This window comes from Pan paniscus, chromosome 11 (genome assembly GCF_029289425.2).
Source record: "Pan paniscus chromosome 11, NHGRI_mPanPan1-v2.0_pri, whole genome shotgun sequence".
NCBI classification, from domain to species: domain Eukaryota; kingdom Metazoa; phylum Chordata; class Mammalia; order Primates; family Hominidae; genus Pan; species Pan paniscus.
The window spans coordinates 51,730,634-51,743,494 of NC_073260.2; the positions used below are offsets into that span (position 1 = coordinate 51,730,634).

The window sequence follows — 12,861 nt, forward strand, 5'->3', positions numbered from 1 at the left end:
CAACTCAGAATATTATGAGAAGTTTACCAAAGAATCAAAATAGAAATTCTAGAATTGAGTAACTTCTTGAATAAAACAGAAAATTTATTCAAAATCTGCAACAATAGACTAGATCAAGCAGAAGAAAGAATTTCAGAAATTGAAGACAGGTCTTTTGTAATAACCCAATCAGACAACATTAAAAAAATAAAAAATAAATAAACAAAACTTTTGTGACATATGGGACACCATAAAGCAATCAAATATTCAAGTTTTTGGTGTCCCAAAGGTAAAGAGAAACTGAAGGAGATAAAAAAACCTATTTATTAAAATAATTGTTAAAAACTTTCCAGGTTTGGCAAGAGATTTGGAAATCCAGATGCAGGAAGCTGGAGAGATCTCCAAATAGATACAATCGAAAAAAGGTCCTCTCCATGGCACATTATAGTCCAATTGTCAAAAGTCAAAGACAAAGGGAAGTCTGAAAACAGGAAAAAAAAAAAAAAAAAAAAAAGTCTAGTCACTTACAAGGGAACGCCCATCAGACTCACAGCAGATTTCTCAGCAGAAATTCTACTGGCCAGGAGAGAATGAAATGCTATATTCAAAGAACTGAAAGAAGGAAATTGTCAGCCAAGGATATTACAGACAGCAAAGTTATGCTTCATAAGTGAAGGAGAAATAAAGTCTTCCCCAAAAACAAGACAAGCTGGGGGAAGTGATCATCATTAGATCAAATCTATAAACAATGCTTAAAGGAGTTCTACACCTGGAAGTGAAAGGACAATTCTTTCATCATGAAAACACACGAAAGCATAAATCCACTGGTAGAGGAAACACATTAAGGAAGAGAAAGGACTCAAATATTACAACTACAGAAAGCCACCAAACCACAATGATAATGAAGGAGAAAGGAATAACGAATATATGAAATAACAAAAAATCAGTTAATAAAATGACAGGAATAAACCCTCACATATTAATAATAACCTTGAATGTATATGAATTAACTTTTCCACCTAAAAGATACAGACTGGCTGTTTGACTAATAAAACATGGCCCAACTATATGCTGCTGACAAGAAATCCATTTTATCTATAAAGATACATATAGATTGAAAGTAAAGGGTTACAAAAAGATATTCCATGAAAATGGAAACCAAAAGTGAGCGAAAGTTGCTGTACTTATATCAGATAAAACAGACTTTAAGTCAAAAAAAAAAAAAAGAAGGTCATTATATAATGCAAAAGGGATCAATTCAGCAAGAAGATATAACAGTTCTAAACATATATGTATCCATCACCAGAGCACGCAGATATTTACAGTAAATATTATTAGATCTATAGGAACAGATAGACTTCAATAGAACAATATTTGGGGAATTCAACACCCCACTTTCAGCATTAGGCAGATTATACAGACAGAAAATTAACAAAGAAACACTGAATTTAAACCGCCTGTTAGACCAAGTGGACCTAACGGACATTTACAGAACATTTTATCCAACAGCTACAGAATACGCATTTTCTCATCAGCACACAGAACATTCTCCAGGATAGAACATATATCAGGACACACGAAAAGTCTCAACAAATGTAAAAAAAATTGAAATCATATCAAGTATCTCCTCAAACCACAGTGCAGTAAAACTAGAAATTGATAACAAGAGGAACTTTGGAAACTGTACAAATACATGGAAAGTAAACAACATGCTCCTGAATGACCACAGGGTCAAGAAAGAAATTAGGGGAGAAATTTAAAAAAATTCTTGAAACAAATGAAAATCAAAGCACAAGACCAAAACCTACAGCCAAAGCAATGCTAAGAAGGAAGTTTATAACAATAAACACCTACGTCAAAAAATCAGAAACGTTTCAAATAAACAATCGAATGATGCACCTCAAAGAACTAGAGAAGCAAAAACAAGCCAAACCACAATTTAGCAGGAGAAAAGAAATAATAAAGGTCAGAGAAGAATTAAACAAAACAGATACTAAAAAAATACAAAGAACTGATGAAATGAAAAATTGTTCTTTTATAATATAAACAAAATTGCTAAACCATTTGCTAGACTGACCTAGAAAAAAAGAGAGAAGACCCAAAAGAACAAAATGAGAAATGAAAAGTAAGGTATTACAACTGATGCCACAAAAATACCAAAGATCATCAGAGGTTATTATGAACAACTATACGCTAACTGGAAAATCTAGAGGAAATGGATAAATTCCTAGACAGATAATTTACAAAGATTGAATCAGAAAGAAATAGAAAACTAGAGCAGACCAATAATGAGTAATGAGATTGAATTGGTATTAAAAAGCCTCCCCAAAAAGAGAAGTCCAGGTTTGGATGTCAGAAGAACTAATGATTCTCCTCAATCTATTCCAAAAAAACTGAAGGGGCAGGAGTTCTCCTTAATTGATTCCATGAAACCAACCATGATAACAAAACCAGAAAAGAATGTAAAAACAACAACAACAACAACAACAACAACAACAACAACAACAACATCATTATCATTATAGGCCAAGATCCCTGATAACAGATGCAAAAATCCTCACAATATACTAGTAAACCAAATCCAACAGCACACAAAAAAGATGATACACCACAATCAGGGATGCAAGGATGAGTCGACATAATACACCACATCAACAGAAAGAACAAAAGCCATATCATAATCTCAACAGATGCCGAAAAAGCATTTGACAAAATTCAACATCCCTTCATGATAAAAGCTGTCAACAGACTAGGTATATAGAAGGAACATATCTCAACATAATAAAGGCCATACATGACGAACCCATACCTCAACATAATAAAGGCCATACATGATGAACCCATAGCTGACATCATACTGAACAGAGAAAAGCTGAATGCTTTTCCTTTAAGATCTGAAATAAGACAAGAATGCCCCCTACATCACTCCTATCCAACACAGTCCTGGAATTCTTAGCCAGAACAATCAGGCAAAGGGAAAGAAATAAAAAGCATATAAACTAGAAAAGAGAAACTCAAATTGTCCCTCTTTGCAAGTGATATGGTCTTATAACTACAGAAACCTAAAGACTCCACCAAAAAACTCTTAGATCTGAGAAATAAATTCATATTAAATAGGTAAAGTTGCAGGATACAAAATCAACCTACAAAAATCAGTAGCCTTTCGATACATCGAAAATGAACTAGCTGAGAAAGAAATCAAGAGGGCATTTCCATTTACAACAGCTGCAATAAAAATAAAATACCCAGGAATAAATTTAATCAAAGAGGTGAAAGACCCCTACAAGGAAAAGCACAAAACACAGACGAAGGACACTGAGAGGACACAAACAAATGCAAATACATGCTGTGGTCATATATTGGAAGAATCAACACTGTGAAAATGCTCATACTACTCAAGGCAATCTACAGATTCAATGCAATCCCTATCAAAATACCAATGTCATTTTTCACAGAAATAGAAAAGACAATCGGAAAATTTGTATGGAAACAAAATAGTGGCCAAATAGCCAAAGCAATCCTGAGTGTAAAGAACAAAGCTAGAGGCATCTCACTACTTGACTTCAAAATACACTGCAAGGCTATAGTAACCAAAACAGCATGGTATTGATATAAAAACAGACACATAGACCAATGGAACAGAATAGAAAACTCAGAAATAAATCCAGGTATTCATAGCCAAATAACTTTTGACAGAGGCAATAAGAACACATACTGGGGACAAGAACACCCTTGTAAACAAATGCTGCTGGGAAAACGGAATATCCATATGCAGACGAATGAAATTGGACCCCTGTCTCTCACCATATTCAAAAATCAACTCAAGATGGATTAAAGACTTAAATGTGTACCCTAAATTATAAAACCAGTAGAAGAAGACAGGCTTCAGGACATTGGTCCTACAAAGATATTGTGGATAAAATCTCAAAAAGCACAGGTAATAAAAACAAAAATAGACAACTTAGAGTGTATTAAACTAAACAGTTTTTGCACAGCAAAGGAAACAATTAACAGAGTGAAGAGACAATTTGTAGAATGGGAGATATTTTGCAAACTATTTATGTGACAAGGGATTAATATCCAGAATATACAAGGAACTCAAACAGCTGAACAGTAAAATAACAAACAATCCCATCAAAAAGTGGGCAAAGGTCTACAGTAACCAAAACAGCATGGTACTGGTACAAAAACAGACACATAGACCAGTGGAACAGAATAGATAACCCAGAAATAAAGCTGCACACCTACAGCCACCCAATCTGCGACAAAGTTGACAAAAATAAGTAATGGAGAAAGGACTCCCTATTCAATCAATGGCGCTGGGATAGCTGGTAAGCCACATGCAGAAGAATGAAACTGGATTCCCACCTTTCACCATGTAAAAAAATAATTCAAGATGAATTAAAGCTGTAAATGTAAAACCTCAAACTACAAGAATCCTAGAAGAAAATCTAGGAAACACCATTTTGGATCCTGACCTTGGGGAAGAATTTATAACTAAGTCCTCAAAAACAATTGCCAACAAAAACAAAAATTGACAGGTAGGACCTAATTAAAGAGCTTCTGAACAGTAAAAGAAATTGTCAACTGAGTAAACAGATAACCTACAGAATGGGAGGAAATATTCACAAACTATGCATCCAAAAAGGCATAATCTAAGATCCACAATCTATAAGGAACTTAAAGAGTTCAACAAGCAAAAACCAAATAACCCCACTAAAAAGTGGGCAAAGGACACGAACAGACACTTCTCAAAGGAAGACATACAAGTAGCCAACAGACATATGAAAAAAAGCTCAACATCACTAATCATCAGAGAAATGCAAATCAAAACCACAATGAGATACCATTTCACACCAATCAGAATGGCTATTACTAAAAAGACGAAAAAACAAGAGATGCTGGTGAGGGCGTGAAGAAAAGAGAACACCTATACATTGTGGGAATGTAAATAAGTTCAGCCACTGTGGAAAGAAGTTTGGAGATTTCTCAAAGAACTTAAAACTGCTGTTTGACCCAGCAATCCCATTTCTGGGTATATTTCCGAAAGGAAACAAATTGTTCCACCAAAAAGACACATGCACTAGTATGTTCATTGCAGCACTATTCACAACAGCAACGACATGGAGTCAACCTAGGCGCCCATCAATGGCAGACTGGATAAAGACAATATGATACATATACATCATGAAATACTATGAAGCCATAAAAAAGAAGAAAATCATGTCCTTTGCAGCAACATGAATGGAGCTGGAGGCTATTATCCTAAGTGAATTAACACAGGAACAGAAAACCAAATATGGCATGTTCTCACTTACAAGGGGGTACTAAACATTTGGTACTCATGGATGTAAAGATGGCAACAATAGTAACTGGGGACTACTAGAGGGGGTGGGAGGGAGGGATCATTTGTACCCTAAACCTCAGCATCATGCAATATGACCAGGTAACAAATCTGCACAGGGACCCCTGAATCTAAAATACAAGTTGAAAAAGAAAGGAAAACAAAAATGAGCAAGAACCTGCATGGAAATTTCTCAAAAGAAGACATACAAATGGCCAACAGGTAAATGAGAAAAATGTTCAATATCACTAATCATCCAAGAAATGCAAATCAAAACCACAGTGAGACACCCTCTTACACCAATCAGAATGGCTATTATTAAAAAGACAAAAAAAAAATAGCAGAAGCTGGCAATGATGCAGAGAAAAGAGAATTCTTATATACTGTTGGTAGAAATATAAATTAGTACAGTTATTATGGAAAATAGCATGGAGATTTCTCAAAAAGACTAAAAATTGAGCTAACACATGATCTAGTAATTCCACTACTGTGCATTTTTCCAAAGGAAAGGAAATCAGTATATCAAAGGGATACGTGCACGCCCATGTTTACTTCAGCACTATTCACAATAGCAAAGATACGGAATTGACCTAAGTGTCCATCAAGGAACAAATGAATAAAGAAAACGTGGTATACACATAACAGAACACTATTTATGCACAGACATAAAACAGAATGAAATCACGTCATTTGCAGCAACATGGATAGAACTGGAGGTCATTATGTTAAGTCAAATAACCCAGGCACAGAAAGATAAATACTGCATGTTCTCATTCACATGTGGGAGCTAAAAAAGTTGATTTTATGGAGGTAGAGAGTAGAATGATAGATACCAGAGACTGGGAAGGCTGTGTGTGTGTGTGGAGGGGGGAATGAAGATAGGTTGGTTAATGGGTACAAACATGCAGTTAGATAGAAGAAATACATTCCAATGTTCAATAGCAGAATAGGGTGACTATAGTTAACAATGCGTTGTATTTTTCAAAACAGCTAGAAGAGAGGACTTGAAATGTTCCCAACACATAGAAATGATAAAAACTCAAAGTGATGGACACCTCACATAATGTGACTTGATCATTACATACACATTCTATACATGCAACGAAATATCACACGTACCCCATAAATATGTACAAATATTATTAATTTACTCAACAGTCATTTATCAAGCACCTACTGTATGCCAAGTGCTTTACTAGGCGCTGACAATACCCCAGTGTTTAATTTCACTGTTTAGGGATGGTAGCCAGCCATGCTTCAGTCCTGGCTCACTCTGAATATCAGTCTGTGTTGGATTTCCTTCTGGAAGTGACAGATACAGCTCAGGACAAGCTCCCTTTAGGGATGACTTACAGCCCTGTTGAAGGCAAACCTGAGGTCCTTCCCTTGGGGCAGGCAGGGCATACCATTCAAATAAGCGTTCTGGATGTCGATGGCCTTGGTGGACTGGTCATCGGCCGAGCAGTGCGGGTGGTGGGTCGGGGCCACAAACACCTCCAGCATCCCTTTGGTAAGACCCGGCTCGAACATCATGCTGCGGCTCCTCACGCTCACGTTCTCGCAGCCTGGGTACAGGTTGTTGATGCTCACTGAGACTGCAGGATGGAAAGGATCACATGAGTACTCGATGGGGGCAGCGTGTGCCTGTCTCCCTCCCAGGCTGGCCCTGAGGTTTCCTTTTCTGGAGCACGCCTCTGTCCCCACCCCAACTCTGGCTTCAGGCTGAGTGTGTCTGCCCTCACACGTGCAGGGCAGCAGTGTTCCCAGCAAGGCTGTGGGCTTTTCCGCTTGCTCTACCTCCCCACAACCTTTTCTGCCCCGCCCTGTTGCCCGGGTGGCTGGTCCTAGGGATTGTGTCTCTAGGCTGGCTTGCCATGTGATTTCTGCTTAGGGTCAGCCAACGGGAGGCTGTGGAGAGGGTGGGAGGACAGAGGTCAGGTTTCTTCCCTTCTCACTTCCTGCTACTTCGCTGATACTCGCAGTCTCTGTCTTCCTCCAGCTCCCACTGAGCGACTTCTCTCTCTTGCACATGAGATTATTATTGCAGGTTAAATGGAAAATGATTTCAGACAGTAGCAGGCCATAGCATTAAATAATGCTGAATCACACACTGTGAAATTCCCTTGAAGGCCTTTCAGTTGTTCTTGCAGCAAGTCTCCACTTGAGGCCTTCCGATTTTAGCATTTCCTCAACACCTGCTCATCTTCCCTTTTAATGAAGAGGGTGTGGGCATTGGCGTTTAGCTGGATTTTATTCACATTGGTTGCTGTTCACTGCATTTATTTTTACAGTGACACTGGGTTCCCATTTATGATAGGGATATTAACTGTTTCATTTTCAAATCAATGTATTTTAGTACATTTTAAAAAGTGAGTCAGTTTAAAGGAAACATTATGTAAACAATGGTGAACTTGTGGGTGTTGTACGGGAGCTGAATAACAGTCTGGGTCCCCTGCGTTTGGGCATAGAGCCTGTGCTTCCTCACTGTCTCAGTTACTCACTGGCCTGCCCTGCTCCCCGTCTCTCCCACCAGGCTTGTGCAGGCAGAAGCTGCCTTTCTGGTCAGGGCTGTGACCCAGGACCCACAGAGGGTGCTCTGTAAGAACTTGGTGAACGAATTGCATCGGAGAAGGGATTCATTGATCTTAACTGCAGTACCATTGGTTTACCATTAATACAATAGACATTGCGAGGCACTAAAGAAGTGACCATTTCACCTGGGTATCTGACTTTAAAACAGGCGATCCAAACACCAACGTAATCCCTTACTTAAAGACCAAAGAGTTAAGACTTTGGACATGGATAATGGGGGTATCCAACGGAGGGGATGAGGAGAAGAGAAGTGGATCCTAAGGGCAGGATTAGGTACAGGGAAAGAAGAAAGGGCACTAGGAGGGCAAGATTTATTCTGAAAAACACCAACACATATTCTATTTCTGTAGGAAAGTTGGCAGATAGGAATGTAAATAGAAAACAAAAGCAAAATGATGTTAAGTCTTGATGTCAACATAGCTGCCATTTTAGTGTATTTCTCTGCATATTGTTAATCCCAGTCTGACAAAAGCTGCTGGGTTGCCCAAGAATGGGTCTGTCCATTTCCCTGTGACCTGGAATCTGTGTCTGGGTGCCTGCCTGTCAGGAACAAGCCTTCTTTTAGTGGCATGTGGCCGTGTGCTTAATGAGAGCAGACGTTGGTAAATGGCAGTCATTCCTGCTCCTCGGTGACAGTTTTCGTTGGGAGGATAAAAGGTTAGGACAGGCTTTGTACAAGGTGTTATGAAAACAATAATTTCATGGGGAAGCACTGAAATCCCAGGAAATCATTTTTGTTAACTACTGCCCCCTGGTGGTGTAACGTGACGGCTCCCAGGAGACCCACTTTACCTGGTCACCGGGAATTCCTCCCGCAGGCTCCTCTCCGCGGGAACAGGAATGGCTTCTTCAAATACTCTTCCTGGACATTCATGCCTCCTATGACCTTGGATGTTTTCCTTCCCACAGCTCAACAGCCACAACCCTCAGTGTCCCCACAGCTGAGTGATGTGTGCAACAGAAAACTTCGAGGGCACCCCGTCCTGTCTCCTGGCTGGGAGCTCAGCCTTGGCCTCCAGCGTTCTCAAGAGAACGGCAGTGGAAAAGGGCCAAAATTCTAAAAGCAAACTTCTTGCTGTCTGATGATATAAATGTCGCCATGTAGGCATCTCTCCCATTGAAGGGAAAAGGGCCTGACAATTCTAGGAGAGGTCACTGGTGTCCAGAGCCCTGGCCTGAAAGAGACCCCAGCACGGCCTGCCAGGCACGAGCAGTGCCCCCTGGCAGGTGACAGTGTTGCTGCTTCAGGAACCAGGCCCAGTCCCTGGAGGCATGCTCAGGGGCGGCAGTTCCTTGGGTGTCTAACAAAGCCACGCTGCTCCGTTGGCCCCCAGCACACATACCCTCTGCCAGAGTCCAATCTCCCCAGGCCGCCCTCGCGGTGCCCTGTGCTTGTGCCCTGCTCTGCATTTCCCGGGCACTGTCTGATGCTGATGTACAAGCTGTGAGGGCAGCAAGTGCCTGGTGACCCGCCCAGTCCAGAGATGGGGGCATCTTGTCTGTCTTATCCACCTCCAAGTCCAGCTGCTGAGCTATGCCTCCTGCCCAGGGATTCCTCAGCCACCAGGCTTCAGGGGCAACCACCAGCGCACACTTCCTCCACCAGGGGCAGGCGGCACTGACTGTGGGGGCCCAGGGATATCAGGACAGCCGCCTCCTCCCCAGACCCCACGGCTGGGCTGAAAGCAGCTGGCGTGCCTGCACCTTAGGGCTCTCATGCAGAGGGGCTTCTGTCCCCGCGCCGGGACCCCCTCCCTGATCCCTGGCTAAAGATGCTGTCCCCATGGTGGGGCATGCAGAAGAAGGGTCACCCTGAGCCACCCTTCACCAGGAACCTGCTGCAAAGACCAGACACAGATAATGAGGAGAAGCAAGGCCATGGATACCTCACCTCTTGAGGCCAAGGGCAGAGCCACAGGTGACTCCCAGGACTCCACAATGGGGGCTCCTGGGCATCATCTGCACACCCACTTAGGCCTTGCAAACTTTCCAGATCATGACCTCATGACCTCTCTCTCTCTCTCTCTCTCTCTCTCTCTCTCTCTCATATCCCACCCTCCCAACCACAGAGGTTCAGGCTGCAGTGCCCTTAACCACAGCAGGAGCGCGCTGCCTCCCTCTAAGGGAGCAACTGAACCCCACTTAAATCCTCAACTAGAGCAGAAATCACACTGGAGGCCAGGTGCAGTGGCTCACGCCTGTAATCCCAGCACTTTGGGAGGCCGAGGCAGGTGGATCACAAGGTCAGGAGTCTGAGACAAGCCTGGCCAATATGGTGAAACCCCGTCTCTATTAAAAATACAAAAGTTAGCCTGGTGTGGTGGCATGCACCTGTAGTCCCAGCCACCTGGGAGGCTGAGGCAGGAGAATCACTTGAACCCAGGAGGCAGAGGGTGCAGTGAGCCAAGATCACACCACTGCACTCCAGCCTGGGCGACAGAGCGAGACTCCATCTCAAAAAAAAAAAAAAAAAAAGAAAAAGAAAAAGAAAAAAAAAATTTTCTTTAATAATAAATTAATCTTAACTTTCTGTCACATTTTTTCCATTATCTACTTTTAAATTTTTTAAAGTTTTTGACTCTTTTGTAATAACATTTAACTTAATATGCAAAGACAAAAAACAAAAAATCACACTGGAAAATGGAAAGGTATGCCTGTGAATTCTTTATGCAGGGTGTCATTGACAAGCACTGGCTCAGGCACCAGATGTTCTGGGATTTGCCACCTGTGCGCCTCAGAGAAGCCAACTGACCCCTCAAGGCTGCAGGGAAATAGTGGTAAAAACACCCCGGAAGCTGTCACGTGGATTAAATGAGGCGTCCTTCAGACCATATTTCTTCCAGTTCCTGGCACACAGTGCTCTATAAATATTGACATATGTATCAGCAATATAATAATACAAATTATAACTCTAATTGGTTTTTCTTTCTTCTCCTCATTTCAATTCTATAGCTGTGTTCAGAGAACAGAAGTTGAAAAGGGAATATAAATCTCAGCCAACTCTCCGCAGCTACCCATGCTCCCCAGCGTCCTCCCTCACTGAGGGGACGTAAGAGAAACACAAACTTTAGCATCAACCTGGGGAACAGACCTGGCTCTTCTGTGACATCATATACAGAGAATGAATCAAGGCACAAAGCACAAAATTGTCCTGGTTTAGGAAACTCTTGGAAGGTCTCTTATCTTTCCACAAACTCACTCGCTCTGTCTAAAGGAGGATTCAGTTGGAATCACACCCAAGATTGCATCATTTTCTCTTGCTCACCGCCAGGTGTTTCCTGACAGCCCCCTAATGTGAATCAATAACCCTGTCTGTGGAAGGCCCGGAAGGCAGCAAAGCTTCCCAAGGAGGGTGGATGTGACCAGAGAGACCATCCCTGAAAACCACTAAGGAGCCTCTGGAAACCTCTATCCAACCTTGAACTGAGCAGGATGGTGCTTCCTGGAAATCCCTTTTTGTTGCTCTATGTATCTACAATACTGGGTCTGCCTGTAGCACTCCAGAAAGAAGGATAAGGGGTGAGGACCCTTCTTGGGCTGGTATTGGATCTGTGCTATGCTTGGACTGTTTGAGTTTGAGCTCTTTTTGTCTCTAAGGCCAGAGCCCTGAGTAGAATGCAATGCAATTTGCAACTGTGTGCCCAAAGCTGACTGTGCAAATTCTGCAGTTTGCACATTTACGAGGATGGACCTTTGTGTCTGTGGCTGTGATTTCAGTGAGGCCCTTGTTTTGCTACTGCCGAGTCAGTTTGCTACTGCTGGACAACAGGCAGCACACACAAGGCCACCAGCCAACCTGGACCTGAAAACCACTAAGGCCACAGGGTCCAGTATAGGCCAAGTGACCCAAACACAACTCCCTTCCCCCCTAGACCTTGAAAGGAGAGAGTGCAGAAGCCAACACCTGCTGGAGAGACGGGGCCAGCATGGAGGTTCCTACCTGTGGGCTTAGAAGCCAGGGGTGAAGGTGGGAACCTGCTGGAGTTGGTGGAAGACAGTCTGGGCCGACGCCTTCTGAAAAAGCTCCTCAGCAGCCCACACTTGAGAGATTCTACAAGCGTGGTTTTCCCGGATCCCGAGTGGCCAAACAGCTTGAGCTTAATTCTTGGCTGCAGGTTCTGTGTGGGTCGGAGCTGCTGGATGAAGAGTCCTCGGTGCGTATCCTGAGCATGGATGAGAAAGAGCCAGTGAGAGACAGAAAAAGAGGCAAATAATGATTCTCAAGATTCCTAATCCCCGGGGTGCAGTTTTTACCCATGCTGAAGATATGTTTCTTTTTTTCTTTTTTTTTTTTTTGAGACGGAGTTTCACTCTTGTTGCCCAGACTGGAGTGCAATGGCACGATCTCAGCTCACCGCAACCTCTGCCTCCTGGGTTCAAGCGATTCTCCTGCCTCAGCCTCCCGAGTAGCTGGGATTACAGGCATGGGCCACCATGCCCAGCTAATTTTGTATTTTTAGTAGAGACGGGGTTTCTCCATGTTGGTTAGGCTGGTCTCGAACTCCCGACCTCAGGTGATCCGCCCACCTTGGCCTCCCAAAGTGCTGGGATTACAGGTGTGAGCCACCGTGCCTGGCAGTATGTTTATTTCTATCTCCAATGAAAACTTTGAAAATTCAGGTAAAATTCACATAACATCAAAGTCACCATTTTCAAGTGTGAAATTCAGAGGCTTTTAGTGTATTTTCAGTGCTGCACGACCATCACTGCTGTCTCCTTCCAGAACATTTGTGTCACCCCCAAAAGGAAGCTCTGTACCCGTGAGCAGTCACTTGCCATTCATTCCCCTCTTTGCTCAGCCCCTGGCAACCATAGAGATGTTTTCTGTCTCTAAGAATTTGCCTATTTCCATTGCATTTTGATGCATGACAAGTTGGATGGAGCAACTGTGAAGCCTTCCATTTGTGTGTGTGTGTGTGCGCATGTGTGTGTGTGTGTAACCCCCA

At 42.4% G+C, this 12,861-nt stretch overlaps 1 protein-coding gene across 2 annotated transcripts in view; it reads right to left on the minus strand.

The window, feature by feature from the left end:
- DAPK1 (death associated protein kinase 1) overlaps positions 1 to 12,861 on the minus strand; it is a 205,942-nt gene that overhangs the window by 15,130 nt on the left and 177,951 nt on the right. For both annotated transcript variants that reach the window (XM_003806677.5, XM_063594365.1), the window contains exons 19-20: positions 11,856 to 12,078; positions 6,730 to 6,918 (exon numbers count right to left, since the gene is read on the minus strand). In XM_003806677.5, coding sequence (XP_003806725.1) covers positions 6,730 to 6,918; positions 11,856 to 12,078 — 412 coding nt within the window. The remainder of the gene's footprint in view (positions 1 to 6,729; positions 6,919 to 11,855; positions 12,079 to 12,861) is intronic.